The sequence below is a fragment of the Teleopsis dalmanni genome, chromosome 2 (genome assembly GCF_002237135.1).
Source record: "Teleopsis dalmanni isolate 2A chromosome 2, ASM223713v2, whole genome shotgun sequence".
Classification (NCBI taxonomy): Eukaryota; Metazoa; Arthropoda; class Insecta; order Diptera; family Diopsidae; genus Teleopsis; species Teleopsis dalmanni.
The window spans coordinates 160,575,888-160,593,522 of NC_051847.1; the positions used below are offsets into that span (position 1 = coordinate 160,575,888).

At 33.9% G+C, this 17,635-nt stretch overlaps 4 protein-coding genes across 4 annotated transcripts; 2 read left to right on the forward strand and 2 right to left on the reverse strand.

Annotated features, from left to right (window-relative positions):
• Positions 1-3,232: 3,232 nt before the first annotated feature.
• Positions 3,233-6,547, reverse strand: LOC119682659 (vacuolar protein sorting-associated protein 11 homolog). The gene has a single exon (XM_038096148.1). The coding sequence runs from the start codon at positions 6,174-6,176 to the stop codon at positions 3,471-3,473; it is 2,706 nt and encodes a 901-aa protein (XP_037952076.1). The 5' UTR covers positions 6,177-6,547; the 3' UTR covers positions 3,233-3,470.
• A 2,519-nt stretch (positions 6,548-9,066) lies between these two features.
• Positions 9,067-10,263, forward strand: LOC119676026. Its single transcript, XM_038087249.1, has one exon. It carries the CDS (start codon positions 9,067-9,069, stop codon positions 10,261-10,263), a length of 1,197 nt encoding a protein of 398 aa, XP_037943177.1.
• A 918-nt stretch (positions 10,264-11,181) lies between these two features.
• LOC119676027 lies at positions 11,182-11,706 on the forward strand. The gene has a single exon (XM_038087250.1). It carries the CDS (start codon positions 11,182-11,184, stop codon positions 11,704-11,706), a length of 525 nt encoding a protein of 174 aa, XP_037943178.1.
• A 2,404-nt stretch (positions 11,707-14,110) lies between these two features.
• Positions 14,111-16,905, reverse strand: LOC119676028 (homeobox protein ceh-19). Its single transcript, XM_038087251.1, has 3 exons — positions 16,640-16,905; positions 14,601-14,804; positions 14,111-14,541 (listed from the first exon to the last, which is right to left on the reverse strand). The coding sequence occupies exons 1-3, from the start codon at positions 16,797-16,799 to the stop codon at positions 14,111-14,113; spliced, it is 795 nt and encodes a 264-aa protein (XP_037943179.1). The 5' UTR covers positions 16,800-16,905.
• Between the last annotated feature and the right edge of the window lie 730 nt (positions 16,906-17,635).

The following is a 17,635-nucleotide window of genomic DNA, read 5'->3' on the forward strand; positions in this document are numbered from 1 at the left end:
GTAGCTCAATCCCTCGGTCCACACAGTGCCAAATACCTTTTCGATGTCAAGGCTATTGGCAGTAGTAGATTGTCTGTTAGTAAAACCAACATTCATTCTAAAGGTGGTGTAACGCATCCATAGTCGACGTTTTGCTTCTGAAACGGAATTGAAAGTTTGGAAGAACATGGTTATCAGAAGCAAATGACCAGTGTGCACTGTATGAAGTTTTCATACAGTTTGCTTACTGAGTTAAGAAACGATATGGGCCGGTAAGTGTTGGGTTTGCCACTTTTGTGGATCGAACACGATTGCCTTTTTTATGGGAAACAGGTGGCGTAGTGTGTGATAAGATATCTTGTCGGTACCCGGGGATTTTTTGGAGTTTTGAGGGAGAGTATCTCCCAGAGACACAATGGGGAAATTAGACCGTTGAGGTCATTAGTGTCAGTGCAATAGACTGAGCACTGGGGCAAGAAGGTTACGACAGTACCACTATAGGTACTGAAGAGGCGTTAGATGTTATTATTGGTGGCTAAAACGAAGTCAGGATTATCATTATTTAAAGTGATGATACAATGATTTTCAGTAAAGATTTCGTCAAATGCATTTGATTTGGCTGAATCTTCAGCGATAATGCTACCAGAGTAGAGCAGATCAGGGATAGTCCTATTAGAACCCTAGATTTGCCTGATTATATTGAAAACGTCAGATTTGCATGTGGTGGCATTAAGTTTAGCTTGAAAACTAAACTCCTTGGTATTACAAATGACGTGTTTAAGTTTAGAGACAATAGTGTCAAGTTCCTTGCGAGACACTTTTTTATGTTCCGGGATAGTGATGTTAAGAAGACACTTGTCCAGGGTGTTACTGAATTCTGGCCAGTTAGTGGCAGAGAAGTTGAGGTAGGTGTGGAAAGTGAGAGTGAAGCAAGACAAAGGGATGCGTACTGCTTGGTGGTCAGATATATTATCAATGACGAAGGCCTGTTATTCACCAGAAAGATGTTCAGGACGGAATTTAAGCGAGTCGGTACAGACGGGGCAAGAACATTAATATCATGGTTAAATGATTTATGAATGAGCAATATATTATATTTTAACTAATGAAGTCTTGAAAGACACTGCGCTTGACATTGAAATATATGGAGTTGGCGTTTAAAAAAATGCGGAGACCGTTCATCTTAAGGCAATCTCGAAGGCTTTTTGGATGGGATAGACTTATGGTTCTCCTCAGAGGAAAGACTGCAGTATTGCTGCTTGAAGCCCGAGGCAAAAGAGAAAGTCCCCATAAAATCTTGCAGAAATGAGTGGCAAGGGGATCTGTGGCTTCGATTTAGCCATAAAAGCAAAAGAGACGTTAGGCGTAACAAAAGTGGTTGTAGGCCTAGTGGAGAGGGTGGTGGTCTGTTTAGCTTGCAGCGCACGCCCATCGCGGACCTCTTTAAACCCAGCACATCTAAAGTTAGCCAACTTGAATAAAATAGCAACACTTCAAAAGTGTGCTGGGCAATTGGGTAGTTGAGTCGAATGCAGGGGCAGGGATTTGGCTTTCGCATTTGGCGTGGGTTTCCCCGCAGCGAATTCAACATCTTGGAAAATCGCAGTTTGGCGTTATGATAATACCGCTAGCATTGTTGAACCTCAGTGTGAGATTTCCGCTCCAATGGAAGAAGTGACATACCTGCCACTTGATCCGCAATGAGGCGCGTAACTCTTTCGAGCTCTGACAAGTAGAAAAGTAAAAAATTAAATATAATTATTACTTGGAATAATTAATGTACATTCTATTACGATAAAATAAAATTAACTACAAAAACAAGTATTTACAACAATGTAAAAAAACTATTTATTATCATAATAAATCCTGGCAGTCGCTGAGTATACCCCGGCGAACAGATACAGACGATCGCATTTTAGGTTATTACAACTTTAAAGCAGCTTAACTGTCTAATATAATGTATATATTCCTGCCAAATATATCATCCACTTTCAAACAAACTTTAGCTTTCGTAATGTCAATCACTTCCGCCTGAAAGATACTACAATGATTAGGAAGCCTAAAGTGGGAAGATTTATTCAGTTATTCAGATTTAATTATTTATTCAGATTTATTCTGAGGAAACTCCACTGGTTACACCACTACGTGTTTTGGATCCATCAGTTAAAATAGTTAAACCCTCACCCAAAGAAAGACCAGATGATCATAAATCTTTAGATGGAAACTCGATATTGACTTTTCTGTCGAATTTGAAATTAGGAGAGATGTAGTCAACGTTGGCTTCTCCATATTCGCTGACTCTCCGTTGTGAGTTTGAGTCTAAGAGCAGATGAAGAACACCCATTTGTTTACTTATGATATCTATATAAATGTTATTACAGAAGAAAAAGCAATATTCTTGTCCATATTTTAGAGGAAAATATGTTCCGGTGCAGGTGCCGACAACAAATTTTTTGTTGTTGATGCGACATATGTGTAACTAGCAGATGTAGCAGAGGAGTATATCTTCATTTTCATCTCTGATATTTGAATACAAATCATCTTTTAGTTAAATTTAGGTGGACTGGAAGCTTTACATATTTTTCTTGATTTTCTCATGCACTGCGTCTTAATTATGATACTAGTTTTTAATAAGTAATGTTACTTTTAGTAGCATTCTAATGGATCCTACTTTTTACAGCATTCCTGTAACATTTCTAAAGACGGATTATCAATTAATAAATATTATTTTGTTACCGCAGACTTAAAGTAATAAAGAATTTGATAACGTTTTAAATCCTGTAAACAGAAAAAATATTTTTTTAACATTCACCATTAATTAAAACGTGCTACGTTAGTTAGTTTTCATTTGTTTATTTAATATTCAAATTTGTAATACATTTTTTAATTAAATATAAATAATACTTAGCTAGAAATGTAAATTGTTTTATACTTAACATATAAACTAGATATACACATACATACATGTATTAGACGCACGTATTATATTTTGTATCCATGTTTCTTTCGTTATTTTAGAGTTCAAGTTACTATTTTGAAATACGCGCTGTATTTGATTTTAATTTATTTAGATAATTTTTTATAGATAATGGTTGTGCGTGTTTCACGAAAATGCTTAACAATATAAAAGGATGCAACTAATTATATATATATGGAATATTGAAGTTGATTTATATACATATGTATCTAATTTACAGTGAAGCAAATAGAAAAATATTTTTTTTTATAAATTAATCTGTTAGGTATATGCATATATATTTTTAAAAACATGTAATATAAATATATTTGAAAAAAAAATTTTTCTCTTCTTAATCAGGAACAATTTTGATTCACAATACTCAATGCATACGTACGCAATACACTGCTCAACAAATTCATCTACTTCATGCAACTAAAAATTAAATAACAATATTTTTCAGCTTCTTAATCTGCGATTATTAAAGCTGTACAAATTCCGCAAAATCAATAAAACTCTTTTTTAAAACATTTTTTCACATATTAAAAGGATTTAAATTATCATCATACTTTTCACTTCTTTTTATACTATTTGTTATAGCACCGAATTTATTACTGCCTGGTAAGTTTTTAGAAGTTTCCTTAGATGCTTTTGACATATTTATAGAATTTGGAACTGAACCAGTCAAATGTTCTCTGTTATCTAAACTATTGAAATTAGTGAAATTCTGAGTTTGGATTTTAAGCGACTGTTCTTTGAGATTTAAAGAGTTAAAAACATCTTTAGATATTATACCTGCTAAATGAGATATTATACTGTTGCAAATTTTAAAGTCATTTTTTTTTTCATTTAAGCACATACTATATTTTAAGTTATCGTTATATGTTTTCTTCTTTAGTGAACATATCAAACATGCAATATTATCCATATCTGACGAAATACAGTTTCTGTGATACGAATGCTGACAAAGGAAATGTATACTACTTAAATTTAATCGTTCCTTACATTTATTACAACAATTATTTCTAAATTCTATTGGGCTATAACTATAATTATATATTAATTTTTTTAATGAATATAAAGTTTTTAACAATTTTTGTGTTTCAGAATTATCTGGATTAATTAAAGTGTTGTCTTCTACTTTATTAAAGTTATTAATATTAGATACTTTCAGATTTTTGTTCATTAACATATGTTTTACTGGCAGTGCATTTTGCTTCTCATTGAATATAGTATCAGTTAAATTGATAGATATAGTAAAAATATTAGATAAAATACCATCTTTAATTAAATATTGTAAGCAGTTATCCAGATTTGAAACACACTTATCTTTATTTATATAATAATATAAACCATTCATTAAATATTGAATATGTTCGCTATTTTGCGCATATTTATCTCTAATATAAGCCACACCTTTCCAAAATGAAAATGTAACAAATATTATAAATGCTTTATAAGCATTATCACGATTTATGTTATTTTCGATAAAGTTTAACACATTAGGTAAAGTTTCCTTTCGTCTCTGCCATTCGCGTAAATATAAATCGCACAAAACCATGATATTTGTTTTGGTACTATTTCCAAAAGAAGTTATATGTTCCATAAAACTAGTACAACAGTTAATATTTTCAATAAGCAGAGGTATAAATCGATCTGGAGAATGAATTTTGGATTCGGCAAACATATTTTTAAGTATATTTGTAAACTTTATGCCATAATTATCTAAAACTTTCTTAGAGTTTTGCATTAAAAATATATACATACATTCCTCATCTATTTCATTAGTTCTTTCATACTCTCTATTTATATCAATAGCTTTTAAGACAGTCTTAAATTTAGTATTATATTGAAATTTACTATATTTGTGTATATCGCTTTCACCATCTTTAGTAGTCTCAATACACTGTTTTTTTACTTTTAACAACAATTCAAGTGGTTCTACGCAATTTCGCAGCATATCCGTTTGTGATTGCGTTGCATTTTGTGCTAGAGTTATGGCATTTAAATATTTAGAAATATACTTTCTGTGTCTAGAAAACAGAAATTTTTTTAAAATATGATAAGGCTCTATAAAGCCTAATGTTTTAATATACTTTTCTACAGCTCCACTTAGGTCTCCTTTGGAAAATAAATAATCACCAAATTTTCCATTTATCAAAGCAATACTTTCTTCATCCATATTGGTTTCTACAACATAACGTATTGCAACATCATATAAATGTTTTTCTGTTAGCAATTGAACTTTCTTCGATATTTCTCGCTCCCTCAAGTAAAACATATTCCCATCTAATCGAATATAACAATTATCAACATCTACATGCAAACTTATAATTGAGTTGAACTCTTTACTAAATATTATTATATTATTTTGAACATCTATTAAAATAAGTTCAAACCGCTTTGTATCATAAAGTGATGAATGTTTCGTTTCAGTCACAATAACCAAGTTATTTTTAAATTGTAATATCAATTGCTTTTTACCCTCGATCGCATAACATGGACCTCGTCCATGTCTAGTATAACAGTATAATGCGTCTTCATGTCCTGCTATAAGTAAGCATTCATCAGAATTTCTTTTATATAAGGTATAAACTCGATGTGAATGTTCTGCAGATTCAAGTGCTATCTTCGTTTCGCTTAACACATTATGATCGTTAAGAATAAAATAATATATTCCAGTTTGAGAGCAAACGAACAAGTCATATAGCAATGTGTTACGCTGATTTAATTCAATGAAATTTATTGTTATACCAATATTAAATTTACTGAAATTAGATGTTAAGTCACTTTTTACAGGTCCACGATGAAAAAATATATCACCGTTTTCAAATCCAATTATTATACCAAGCTGATTGTCCAGAAAACAAGCCACCATTGCAATTGGTTCACAAGACGTAGATAAGCGGCCAGTACTAATACTTGGACAACCATTTATCTTGGAAATCCTTTTCAGGTCATAAGATTGTAATATTAAACCATCCTCATGCTTAAACAGCAGTATAAGTAAATTGCTTTGCTGTGCTATAGTACACAATTGAATAAAGCCAAAGTTCGTAGAAAAAGATATTGAATCCCAGTTGTTGAAATATACATGCACTCGCCCAAAGGCATCACAAAAAACTTTATAAACAGAATTACAGCACTGTGCAGTTATATCTGTCTTGATAGATATATTTTTTGATTCAGAACAGGGAAGGAAATCAAACAAATTTACTCTTTTCCACTCAGAAACACCCATTATTAGCAAAAACTTTATAAATATAGCATTCTATTTTAATAATTAAATGATGTTTTCTTTTTAACTAATAATAACTGATAAGGCTGGAACGAGTCAAACGAAACATACAGCATGTGTACAATAAAATTTATTTATATTGACTACACAATAAATCTCGTCCCGTATGCATGGTTGATATCAAGCACCCTCGTTTATATTACTATCGATTCTACTTCTCTTATTTGTTCCTTTTTGGTTTTGGCTGATTTATAAAAACAACATATTAATGCTTATATTATGGCTTGTACACGATATGCCATCTGCATATAATATTTATTTGTTTTGCAAGTTCTTTCGTATCTCGATATTTACGAGAAACGAAATACATTTGCTTTGACAATACAAACTAACAAAATTAGTTTTACATTAGAAAATTTGAAATCTAAAAAAAAAAATTTTTAAATAACATATGTAGTTGCGATGAAAAGAAAAGAACAAATAGAACAGAATAGAAAAAAAACAGTGAATTATAAACAACGGAATCAATAATATGTTGCTTAGATCGCTTATTTTCGATTATTTTGATAATAGTATATTAAAAAACAATACTGCTGGTTTATTTGGTTCAATTTTTTTGATTTTGTTTACCTAATAAACAGCGCAAATACAATGATGGACAAAACTTAAAATTCGTCTATTGTGATTTAGTACGTACAATATTTCTCATTAACTGTCAATACATGTTTTTGTTAAATATTCGTATTTCGTAGTTATTACTTTTTCACTTATTATTTTAGTGTTAAAAAATTAAAAATTATATTTGCGTGTATGAAATTATTGTCTTTCATTTTTTTTCATACTTTTGTTGGTGCCGAAACCCGGGATTTTCGGTTTTGAATTAAAAATTAAATTGCGTTTATGGTTTTATACGAAGAAAATATGGCTGCCTTAAATAGGCGTACGGCTGCGTGGTCATCATTAAAGCGGGTAACTGCAAAAATATTGACGGATGACTACGTTGAGGATGGCTTTGGCATGCAGCAAGATCGTGCAACATTGCAGGCACACTTCGACAAACTACAAACTGCACATGCTGAGTTGGTGGCTTTGGCAAGAGATGATACTGAATTATGGTCTCACATCAAGTTGTGGGACGAGGTGGAGGACTTGTATCACAAGGCGTGCGTTGCATTGCGGCGTGAGTTGGCCCACTGTGATGCGCAAAATACGGATGCACCTTCCAATATGGCAGGCGGTGCTGTGTCTTCCCAAGGCTTGGCAATTAAGTTGGAACGAATGACGGTACCCAAGTTTGATGGCACGATGCGCAATTGGCTGGCATTTAAGGACACATTCGAGACATTGGTGCATTTGCAAGAGTTTCCAGAGGCATACAAGCTTGGCAAACTGCGAGAGGCAGTCCATGGTGACTTGTCGGAGGCATGTACAGTGGCGGGTACGATGAGGTATGGGCTGCACTAAAGACTAGGTACGACAATCCGAAACAGTTGGCTGAAATACACGTGGCTAGGCTAATTGGCTTCAACCCACCACAGGCTGACTCAACATCTGCGTTGCTCTCGGTGGTTGATACAGTGCGAGATTCCTTGCGACCGCTTGCGGTAATGAACCTACCCATGGATCAATGGGATGCATTGGCGGTACCCATTATATTTGCTTGCATTCTTGGAGACACGAGCTCACAGTCAAGTTGGCACTGTTTGGCGAGCAATGGAGAGCAAACCAAAATCTGATGGCAAGACTGCTACACTACAATATCGTGGCAGATCCTAGGCTGATCATAAAAGGCCAGGCTCACGTCTAATGAGGACAAACCTAATAGCAACTATTATATATTACCAGGCCGCTGCCAGTTTTGCAATGACGCAGCGCACCTAATAGACAACTGCACTAGGCTATTGGCTTGCTCACCAGCGGAGCGCTTCACATTGCTCAAAGGCTCGAATCTTTGCTTCAATTGCTTGAAACCTGGACATTCCACTAAGGCATGTGGCTCATGTAATTGTCGCATATGCAATGGCAGGCATCACACTCTACTATGCCGAAGTTCACCAGCGCAAACTCCGCCTTTGCAAGAGTCCAAACAGCAGGCACAAACTACACCTCAGGCACCAGCGAAACCGAACCAGGCTGGCATCCCACCACGTATGCATCAGTGACTACACCAGACATTCGCTACTATAGGCAATCGGGTTATACTCTTGGTAACAGCACAAATACGCATCTTAAATGGCTTTGGCGATATCGACTCGTGTCGAGCTCTATGCGATCCAAGCTCTCAGGTAAGTCTAATGCGTACGCGATATTTTAATCAACTGGCTCTGCGGAAGCAGAAAAGTGCATTGCAAACACAAGGCTTTGGCAGTGGCAATCGCTCATATACTAATGGCCGGGCAGTCTTGCGCATATTTTCGACTGTCAATGCTTCATTTGGCTTGGATGTTGAATTCTACATCATCAACAAAATTACCTCAGCAATCCCTGTGGCTCCAATCATGGAAAACTGTTGGCAGCATTTACGCAATTTGCCTTTGGCAGACTCGAAATTTGGCGAAACTGGTGTTATAGATGCATTGCTTGGCTCAGACGTATGGGACCAATTGTTGGCAGATGGCATATTTCGTGGCGAACTTGATAATCCTGTGGCACAAAATACGCAATTAGGCTGGGTTGTATTCAACCGTGCATAACTACAAGCCGGAACAATCTATGGCATAGCAGCAGTTGATCTTTGCGAATGCATTTTCATGAGCACATATAAGCGTTTTGATGATGGCAGTTATTGTGTACAAATACCATTTACAGCAGATGCTCCACCATTTGGCAATTCACATCAGATGGCACTCAGGCAATTTCACCAATTTCACTCAGGCAAAGATATGTGGCTTTTATGCGCGAGTACGAACAACTTGGTCACATGCACCCTATTCAGCATCATTCAGGCGACCCATCTCAGGCATACTACATTCCACATCATGCAGTCATGGCAAAATTCCGAGTCGTATTCAATGCTTCCGCAAAAACATCGAATGTCATATCATTAAATGATACACAACTCGCTGGCCCCCCAATACAGGATTTATTACTTAACCTTTTGCTTCGCTTAAGGCAGCATCGAATAGCATTCACAGCTGATGTAGAGAAAATGTTCAGGCAAGTCAAGGTTGACGAGAGGCACAGGCAGTGGCAACAGATCCTCTGGCGGGAATCATCCGATCAGCCCATTCGCACATTTCAATTGGCTACCATTACATATGGCACAACCAGTGGCACATATTTGGCTGTTCGCGCTATGCAGCAATGTGGCAGAGACAATTCTTATAAATTCTCAGATGAATTACGAGCTAAAACTGCTTTGCACAGCATCCTGAACGATTTCTACGTAGATGACTACCTTAAGAGTACACCTTCTATTGGCATGGCGATTCAACTGGCGGCCGATGTCTCATCTGTTTTGGCAGACGGTCAGTTCCATCTCAGGAAATTGAAATCGAATAGCGCTGAAGTCTTGGCACATCTTCTTGGCGATGCTGATCCATGTCAGCTTAATCCGCACTTGGCAGAAACTACTGTTCTTGGCTTGCACTGGGATCCACTCACCGATGAACTCTTCTATCAGGTCAGCTCTTATGATGCACAACATCTTACGAAAAGGCAAGTGCTTAACGATGCCGCAAAATTATATGATCCAATTGGCATGTTGGCACCAGTCATCATTACGGCTAAACTTTTCATACAGAAACTCTGGCAGGCAAAATTGGCATGGGACGACCCATTACCACTTGAACTGTTGCAAGAATGGCTCATATATCGAAGGCAGCTGTTCCAACTGGAGGCAGTGCGAATACCGCGTTGGATAGGCATGCAACCCGGATATCAAATACAACTTCACGGCTACTGCGATGTTAGTGTCAAGGTAGTGGCTGCAGCACTCTATTTGGCAACAAACCACAATGGCAATATCACTAGACACATTATCGCCTTACCCTTGGCGTTGCATAACTACGCATTATGGTGGCACGGTCCTAATTCCATTGATTATTCAATCAATGAGCTGCACCTCAGTGCACCAGCAGAGTGGCAATAATGGAAGGCGAGTTAAAACCGGTTAAAGTTAAGGCATTGCAGGTAATAAGTCAACCCGCATTACAGACAGACTACACTGCTGGCGACGAATTGGTCGTTATAGATCTGTTCGACCGGTTCAGTCATCTTGGCAAGCTATTGCGCACTACTGCATACATATTGCGTTGCAAAAAGGCACATCAGCGTTTTCGTTCGCATACACACATCTGTACAGGCGAAATGGACATTGCTTTAAATCACCACATCAAGGCAGAGCAAGCGAAATATTTCGCAGCGGAAATCAAGCAGCTGAAAAAGGCACAGCCCATATTCACATCCAGCAAGCTCATTGCACTAAGTCCATTCATCAACTCCACTGCGGACAATATATGGCGAGTAGGCGGACGCCTACATAATGCGAGGATGGCAGAGCCACAGCGTCATCCAATCATTCTTCCGAATGATAGCACATTGGCCAGGCTTTTAATATGGCAGGTGCATCAGGACACACTTCACGGCGGTATACAAATTATGCTTCATACGATGCGACACAAATATTGGATTCTACAGGCACGCATTTTGGTCAAGCAATGCATACACTTATGCGCGATTTGCAGGCGGCATAGACACATAATGCTAAAACAACGTATGGCGACATTACCAAAGGCTCGGGTCACCCCATATTCACCATTTCAAGATCTAGCTTAGACTATTGCGGTCCATTCAACATACGAATTGGCTCCAAGGCTGTTCGAACCGTGCGGAAGGCTTACGTGGCAATCTTTGTGTGCATGGTAACCAAGGCAGTGCACATCAAACTGGCGAAGATCTCACTTCTGAGGCATTCATAAATGCATACACCCGTTTCGTAAACCGGCGTGGTCCATGTAACCATTTATACAGTGACAATGGCACTACATTCATTGGCGCAGATCGCTTAATGGCCGCTGACTTACAGGCTCGACATAATGAATATTCTCAACAGCAATTGGCAAATCGAGGCACAAAATGGCATTTTCTACCACCTGGCGCACCTCATCAAGGCGGTCTATGGGAAGCTGCCGTTAAGTCAGCAAAGAAGCACTTACTACGCATTGTTGACACCCATTCCATTTACTATGATCTGCTACATACTCTACTTGTACATATCGAGGCTTGCTTAAATTCACGTCCACTTATACCATTGCATGACACTTGTGACGATAAGATGGCTCTATCACCTGTAGATTTCCTAATTGGCAGATCTTTATTGACAGTGCCAGATGAACCTATTGGCAAGGTACCTAGCAACAAATTATCATATTGGCGACAATTAAGGCAAATGCAACAGCATTTTTGGCGACAATGGCATGATGAATATCTTTCAACTTTGCAACCACGTCCCAAATGGCATCAGAATGGTGCCAACATCAACATAGGCGATGTCGTGGTTATCCGGCACGAGAATCTACCAGCAACACATTGACGGCTTGGCAGGGTGATTAAACTTCACCCAGGCGAAGATGGTTTGGTACGAGTAGTCACGATCAAGCATTCAACAGGCGAATGCATGCGACCTATCCAAAAGATATGCAGGCTTATGGAGCATCCTGAACGTACCCGTCCAGCCGGGCAGGATGTTTGAGATTTGGCACAGCAACCAGGCGATATGGCATCACCCATTTAGTAGTTTTTGACAGCTCCAGTTTGACGTCTGGCAAACAATAGTTTTTAGCTTCGTTTTGGCCTTTCTTCTTTCCGTTTCCTTCTTTTACTTCTGGTTGGCGATGTGCGTACCTTATCTATCGTGGCGTGGCTGATTTATACAAAGTGTTGTATTTTAAAAATTGTGATCAAATAAAGAAACATTATATTTGCGTGTATGAAATTATTGTCTTTCACTTTATTTCATACATTGGGTTTTACTCGCAAAAAATTTTACGTTTTACGTTTCAGAGCAACCAAATTAAAAAATCAGTCTATTGTCAATGTTCATTAGAAATATGTTACAAAATTCCAGTCATCCATTAAAATAATATGAGCATTTCATTTAATAACAAATTTAAATAAATGAAAAATAAAAAAAAAATATTTTTTGAAAAGTAGTGAACTACAAACAAGAAAAATTCTTATTATATTATTTTAATTAATTGAATTTTTGGGTGTCCACACTGCTTTTTCGAGTATTACGCATCATCAGTGGTCATGGATATAAATCTTGTATTTAATTATTCGCAAATAATTATTAGAGACTGCATGGCTATAAATATTTACGAGAAAAAAATGTTTACCATTGCGCTTCCAATATTAATTTTGTTTTCCTTTATTTAAATTAATTAATTTTTAATGTTTTTAATTTTTATATTTCAGATTGTACACAATACAACAAAAAACATGTCTCCAAAAAAGGTTTTAAAATATTGTCAAAGTGATTTCAATTTGTTTCAATCAGACTTAATACTTGTTTTTTACAATTCTGAAAAAAAAAAATTACGGCTAGTGATACACCAAACAAAACATCTAAATTAATTGAAGAAAAAAATAAGAAGTTTATTATTACATTTTTTACATTATTCGCTTTTCTAAAATAGTTTATATAGCACTCAGCAGACTAAGCTAGTTAGCATTAAGTGCAAACAATTATAACTCTATTTTACAGAACTAAAAAATTTATATACATTTAATACCATTATATTTTCTCTATATATTTTGGCATCATAAATCGAGTTATAAACGTCCGATTAAGTATATCAGAGAGATCATTTAATATTCAATAGTTGCTTAGCATATTGCCTATGAATTTAGTAGAATAAATGTTATAGCCACACGCATAACAGAATATTAAATTTATGGCAAAAACGCATGCTGGCCTATATTAGCTAAGCGAAAAATTGTCATCACTGTTGCAATCTGTCAAGTGTATTGTTTTGGTAAATAGTAAATCTTGCATTTGTGTACATAATGCAGGCAAATCATATTTTGCATAAAAATAAATTAAAAACTAAAATGAATACAGAATTAAGAAAAATGGTAAGAATATTGGAAATTTCCAAATAAAACACTGAAATTTTATATTTTTCTCAATTTTCCAATATATGAAATTTTTGAAGTTTATTTGAATTTTTGTTGACATATGATTTTTGACATATTTTTGCAATATTCGTTGGAATTTCCAATGAAAGTCCACAATAGTTTGCTTATTGCGTTGATAACACTTTTTTCTTTACTGATCGAAATATTTGGTCAGTAAACAACTACTGGCCTAGATAGAGAAAATAGTGTTGTTGTTTTACTTGCATTTCAGCCAGAATAGGCCAGCAACTTGCTGTTTTTTGCCACACTTGCGAGCCACTGAAAACGCCTATTGTTGCGTATTATATTTTTAATTTGTCTTGCTATTTTGCATCGTACCAACAAGTTAAATGAACACATCTGGACTTGAATTTTATTATTTTTCCTTTAAGACCTAATGCTTTTACGCCGTTTTTGGCATGTACTATACAGAAGTCATTCAAGTTTAAGTTGTTCAAGAAGGTATAAATGAGGTAAGAGATATACAAAAAATTGTTAATATCAGAAAAAAATTTTAAAACAAGCCTAAATCTTAAAATGAAAAGTTCTTTTGAATGTGAGAGGGCTCTTATATAAAACAAATGGTTGTATATGTTTGATCAGTCTGTTTATGTATTTGACTACTATAGAACTTAACAGATTAACTTGTATCAAACATTAGTTCCAAATGATGTTTAATAAACAGGCTATTTTGAATGAGAAACCTCTGATACATCAAAATTTTAAGAGTCAAAAGGCATTCTTTTTGAGTATTTTTACTTAAGAACTTACATAATCATATAATAATTACATAATCATATAATTATAATTACATTTATTCAATTCTTTTTAAAAGAGCTGACATGTTTTATGCTTGAAATTTGAAATAAATTTGTTTCAGAGATGGAATTTGTAGAGGGAAGTGTATTAACAAAGCAAAAAGGAGAAGAATTGTAATACCGCGGTAGCACAGAATTGTGCAGGCCTCCAGAAGCGCTTTGATGTGCTAAATATATATTCGGATGATAAAAGCATTGCCGCTGTGCATTTTTGAGATGCGAAGTTAATTGTTTCTTCCATTTTGTTCTGCGATTTTGAAACCATGTTTTTATTTGAACTTCTGTCAAATTCAAGGATCTTGAAAGTTCTATACGTTTGCTTACAGTAAGATATTTATCTTCTTTAAATTCATGCTCCAGCATTTCTAACTGTTTCACACTATACGCTTGACGTTGTTTTCGATCAAATCCTTGTTTTCGTACTCTTTTTGCTGTAATGAGAAATGCATATATGTACATATAAGAGGAAATATATATTAATATTGTATACCTTGTCCTCCAATTAATTGTTGCTGATACGGTGTAGCAAATAAGGATGCAGGCAAATATTCTAACCATTTTGCATATACTATAGGTGCGGTATCACACAACGGAGTTAATGGGTTTAGAACCGTTCTTAAATCAGATAAATTTACGTCTGTTGAATGAAAAGAATTGCCAATCGAGTCATTTTCATTTTCAAAAAAAATTGCAGCTAAAAAATATATATTATTTTAATTAGTTTGAATTGTTTAAAATCAAAGTGTGAATATTATTAAAATCTTTATACATAATTTTCAAATATTAATTTTTTTATTAAAAATTTCGTCACACTAGTTGTAAATAAAAATTAAAATTTTTTTAGATTCCATCCTTATAATGCGATGTTAATGCGCTATTCGTATTGTATGCAAGTACGCAAGTTTTTGTCGTGTTGAGAATTGACCAAAGTTGATCAATATATTCTTAATTAAAACTAAACATAATCAAATTATATGGTATTTACAAATAATGTTTAATTAAAAAACTAAATTTCAAACTTTCATTAGAATGTTGCTTGCTATAATGAAATCTTATCTATCAGTATTATGTTTTAAAATAATAGTGTTATCTGAATATACATATTATTCTAATGCGAAGAATGTTATAATAAATCTAATTTTTTCATGGTTAATATGTCGTCGTTAAATTACATTTTAAAATATGTTTAAATATGGCACATATAATTTTTTTTCAAATATTTTTATCTCGGTCTATAACTATGAAAATTGATAGTCACATGGGCTAGTGGAGAACATGTTTAGATCTATTGTTATTAATATAATCAGTAAAATAACTATATCTACAAATAGTTAAATTTTTTTAAATCTGTGCCTTACGAACTCGAATGTATGCCGCTCAAAGATTTTTTATTGTAGTTTTTTTACATGTCAAAAAATGTTTTTTAAAAGCTGCCATACAGTGGCTCACAGCTTATTTGATGCTGACCAAAATTTTTTGAAAACTTTTATTTTTTTCAAAATCTTTTGCAAAATTAAAAAAACAAAGAACACAGAGTTATTGTTTTTAGTGTTTGTTTTTAGTATTTTTTTAGTTATTTTTAGTGTCATTTCCCAAACACAAAAACCCAAAAATCTTTTTCCATTTCTTAGGAATACAACAAAAAAAAAAAACAGTTAAGAATACCGTAAATATCGTCGTCATTTCAGATGGAAATAAAAATATTCTTATTTTGCGATCATTTGTAATGATATTTTTGAAGGAAAATACTAAAAAAATTAAAGTCCATGCATTTTATTAACCAATGGACGGCGTACATCAACTGAAAAGTGATATTTGGCATTGGAGCATTTAAAAAAGGGAATTTCCCAATGTAATATAGCTGAAATGGTAAATTTAAGCTCTTCAACAGTTCAATACACAATTCAACACTTCTTACATGAAAATCGTGTAGAAAATGTGAGACGAAAAGCTCCCAATTAAATTTGAACAGTAAAAGAATCATGTCGTGCGAATGGAAAAAGTGCTCCGGCTAGAAAGGTGTTTGATTCCAACTGCCGACAGCAAACAACTAATCGGGCTGGCTGGCGGAGGCTACTCGACGCGGCCAAAGACGACTAATGTCTGTAATGGCCAGTAAGTAAGTAAGTAAGTTTCCTTCGCACTTTATCATTATTATTATCCTTATACTATATTATTTTTTATATTATTTTATATAAAAAGTGATGCATCATATTATTGGTTTTTTAAAAATTAAATATTCATTTCAATATGTAAATATATGAGTTTTATTACATAGTATAAACTTCGAATTGAAATACGTACAATGTAAAGTTTATATTAACGGCTTTTTTAGAACCGTGGTTTCATAATTCACATCAACACTATAAGAACAAATGCAATAATTTCATTTTCAAACTTTACTTTTTTTTATTCACTTAATCGTACCATCAGGAAAATATTAAATCAATGTTATTATTTATAATAAATTCATTCAGATAAGTCATTTTATAAGTTATATTTTAAACTTGAATAAAGTTGCTTACTTACAATTGTTTAATATATTGCTCTTATTATAGGAATTGGTATCCCAGAAAATTTTTCTATCAGTATCATTGCAATCATTTTTCTTCGAACTAGTCTTTTCACACTTTTTTGAATATTCTTGTTTATATTCTAATATATTATCAATCCTGAATGGGCAATTCATTGTTTTTGTTAATAATTCATTATCATATCAAGTTTTATTATTTTTGTTTTATGGAGCTAAAATATATTAATTTGACGAATTTGTATGTTTAAAGCAATTTGACTAAAAAATATCCGCGACACATTGTACGCTATATAACACTAAATTATTTAGCACCAAAAATTAAACTTCTTTAACGTCTTTTGATTTCCTAAAAAAAAAATGACTCCGCCCAATACAACAAATACTCTGTGTACATTAGCCATAAAGCAGCATCCCTGAATATACATAAAACATACTAAAAAGAGATAGAAAATTACACTAAAATATCTCAATAACAACCCTATTTAGCACCATTAAGTTAAAGCATTTATTGAAAACCTGACAAAGCTATTGGATGATGTTAAAGATTGGAACTTAAAATTTATACACGCCATTCTGGTCTGATGATCTTATTAATTCATCACCATTTACATATCTATTAAGACATTCTGTGCTAATAACCACTTTTACGTTAAGTAGGTGTTAATATTTATGTCAACAAAACTCAGTTTAGTTACGGAATTAACAGAATTTACATTTAAGCATTATAAAGCAAACGATCTGAAAATAAAAAAAAATTCAACACATAATAAAATATGTGTGAGTTTGGAAAATAATATTTGACTGTAAAAATAGTGTGTGAAGTTGTGTATTGAATACATTAGGAATACTAGAAATACAGTATAACAACTTAATTTAAAAAGGTTAAAGTATTTTTTTGACAATATGCATGCGTTTTATAAATATTTACCACGCTTGTATTTAACATAACAATTATAAATCTTTCTATGTAAATCTTTCTATTATTTAATGAA

Bases quoted from the DNA above. Each gene is read 5' to 3' on its own strand.
- LOC119682659 (XM_038096148.1), bottom strand. From the start codon at position 6,176: ATGGGTGTTTCTGAGTGGAAAAGAGTAAATTTGTTTGATTTCCTTCCC.
- LOC119676026 (XM_038087249.1), top strand. From the start codon at position 9,067: ATGCGCGAGTACGAACAACTTGGTCACATGCACCCTATTCAGCATCAT.
- LOC119676027 (XM_038087250.1), top strand. From the start codon at position 11,182: ATGGCCGCTGACTTACAGGCTCGACATAATGAATATTCTCAACAGCAA.
- LOC119676028 (XM_038087251.1), bottom strand. From the start codon at position 16,799: ATGAATTGCCCATTCAGGATTGATAATATATTAGAATATAAACAAGAA. The intron at 14,805-16,639 runs GTAAGTAAGCAA...TATATTTTTTAG, and splicing joins GAGCAATATATTAAACAATT to CTGCAATTTTTTTTGAAAAT. The intron at 14,542-14,600 runs GTATACAATATT...TTCTCATTACAG, and splicing joins ACAATTAATTGGAGGACAAG to CAAAAAGAGTACGAAAACAA.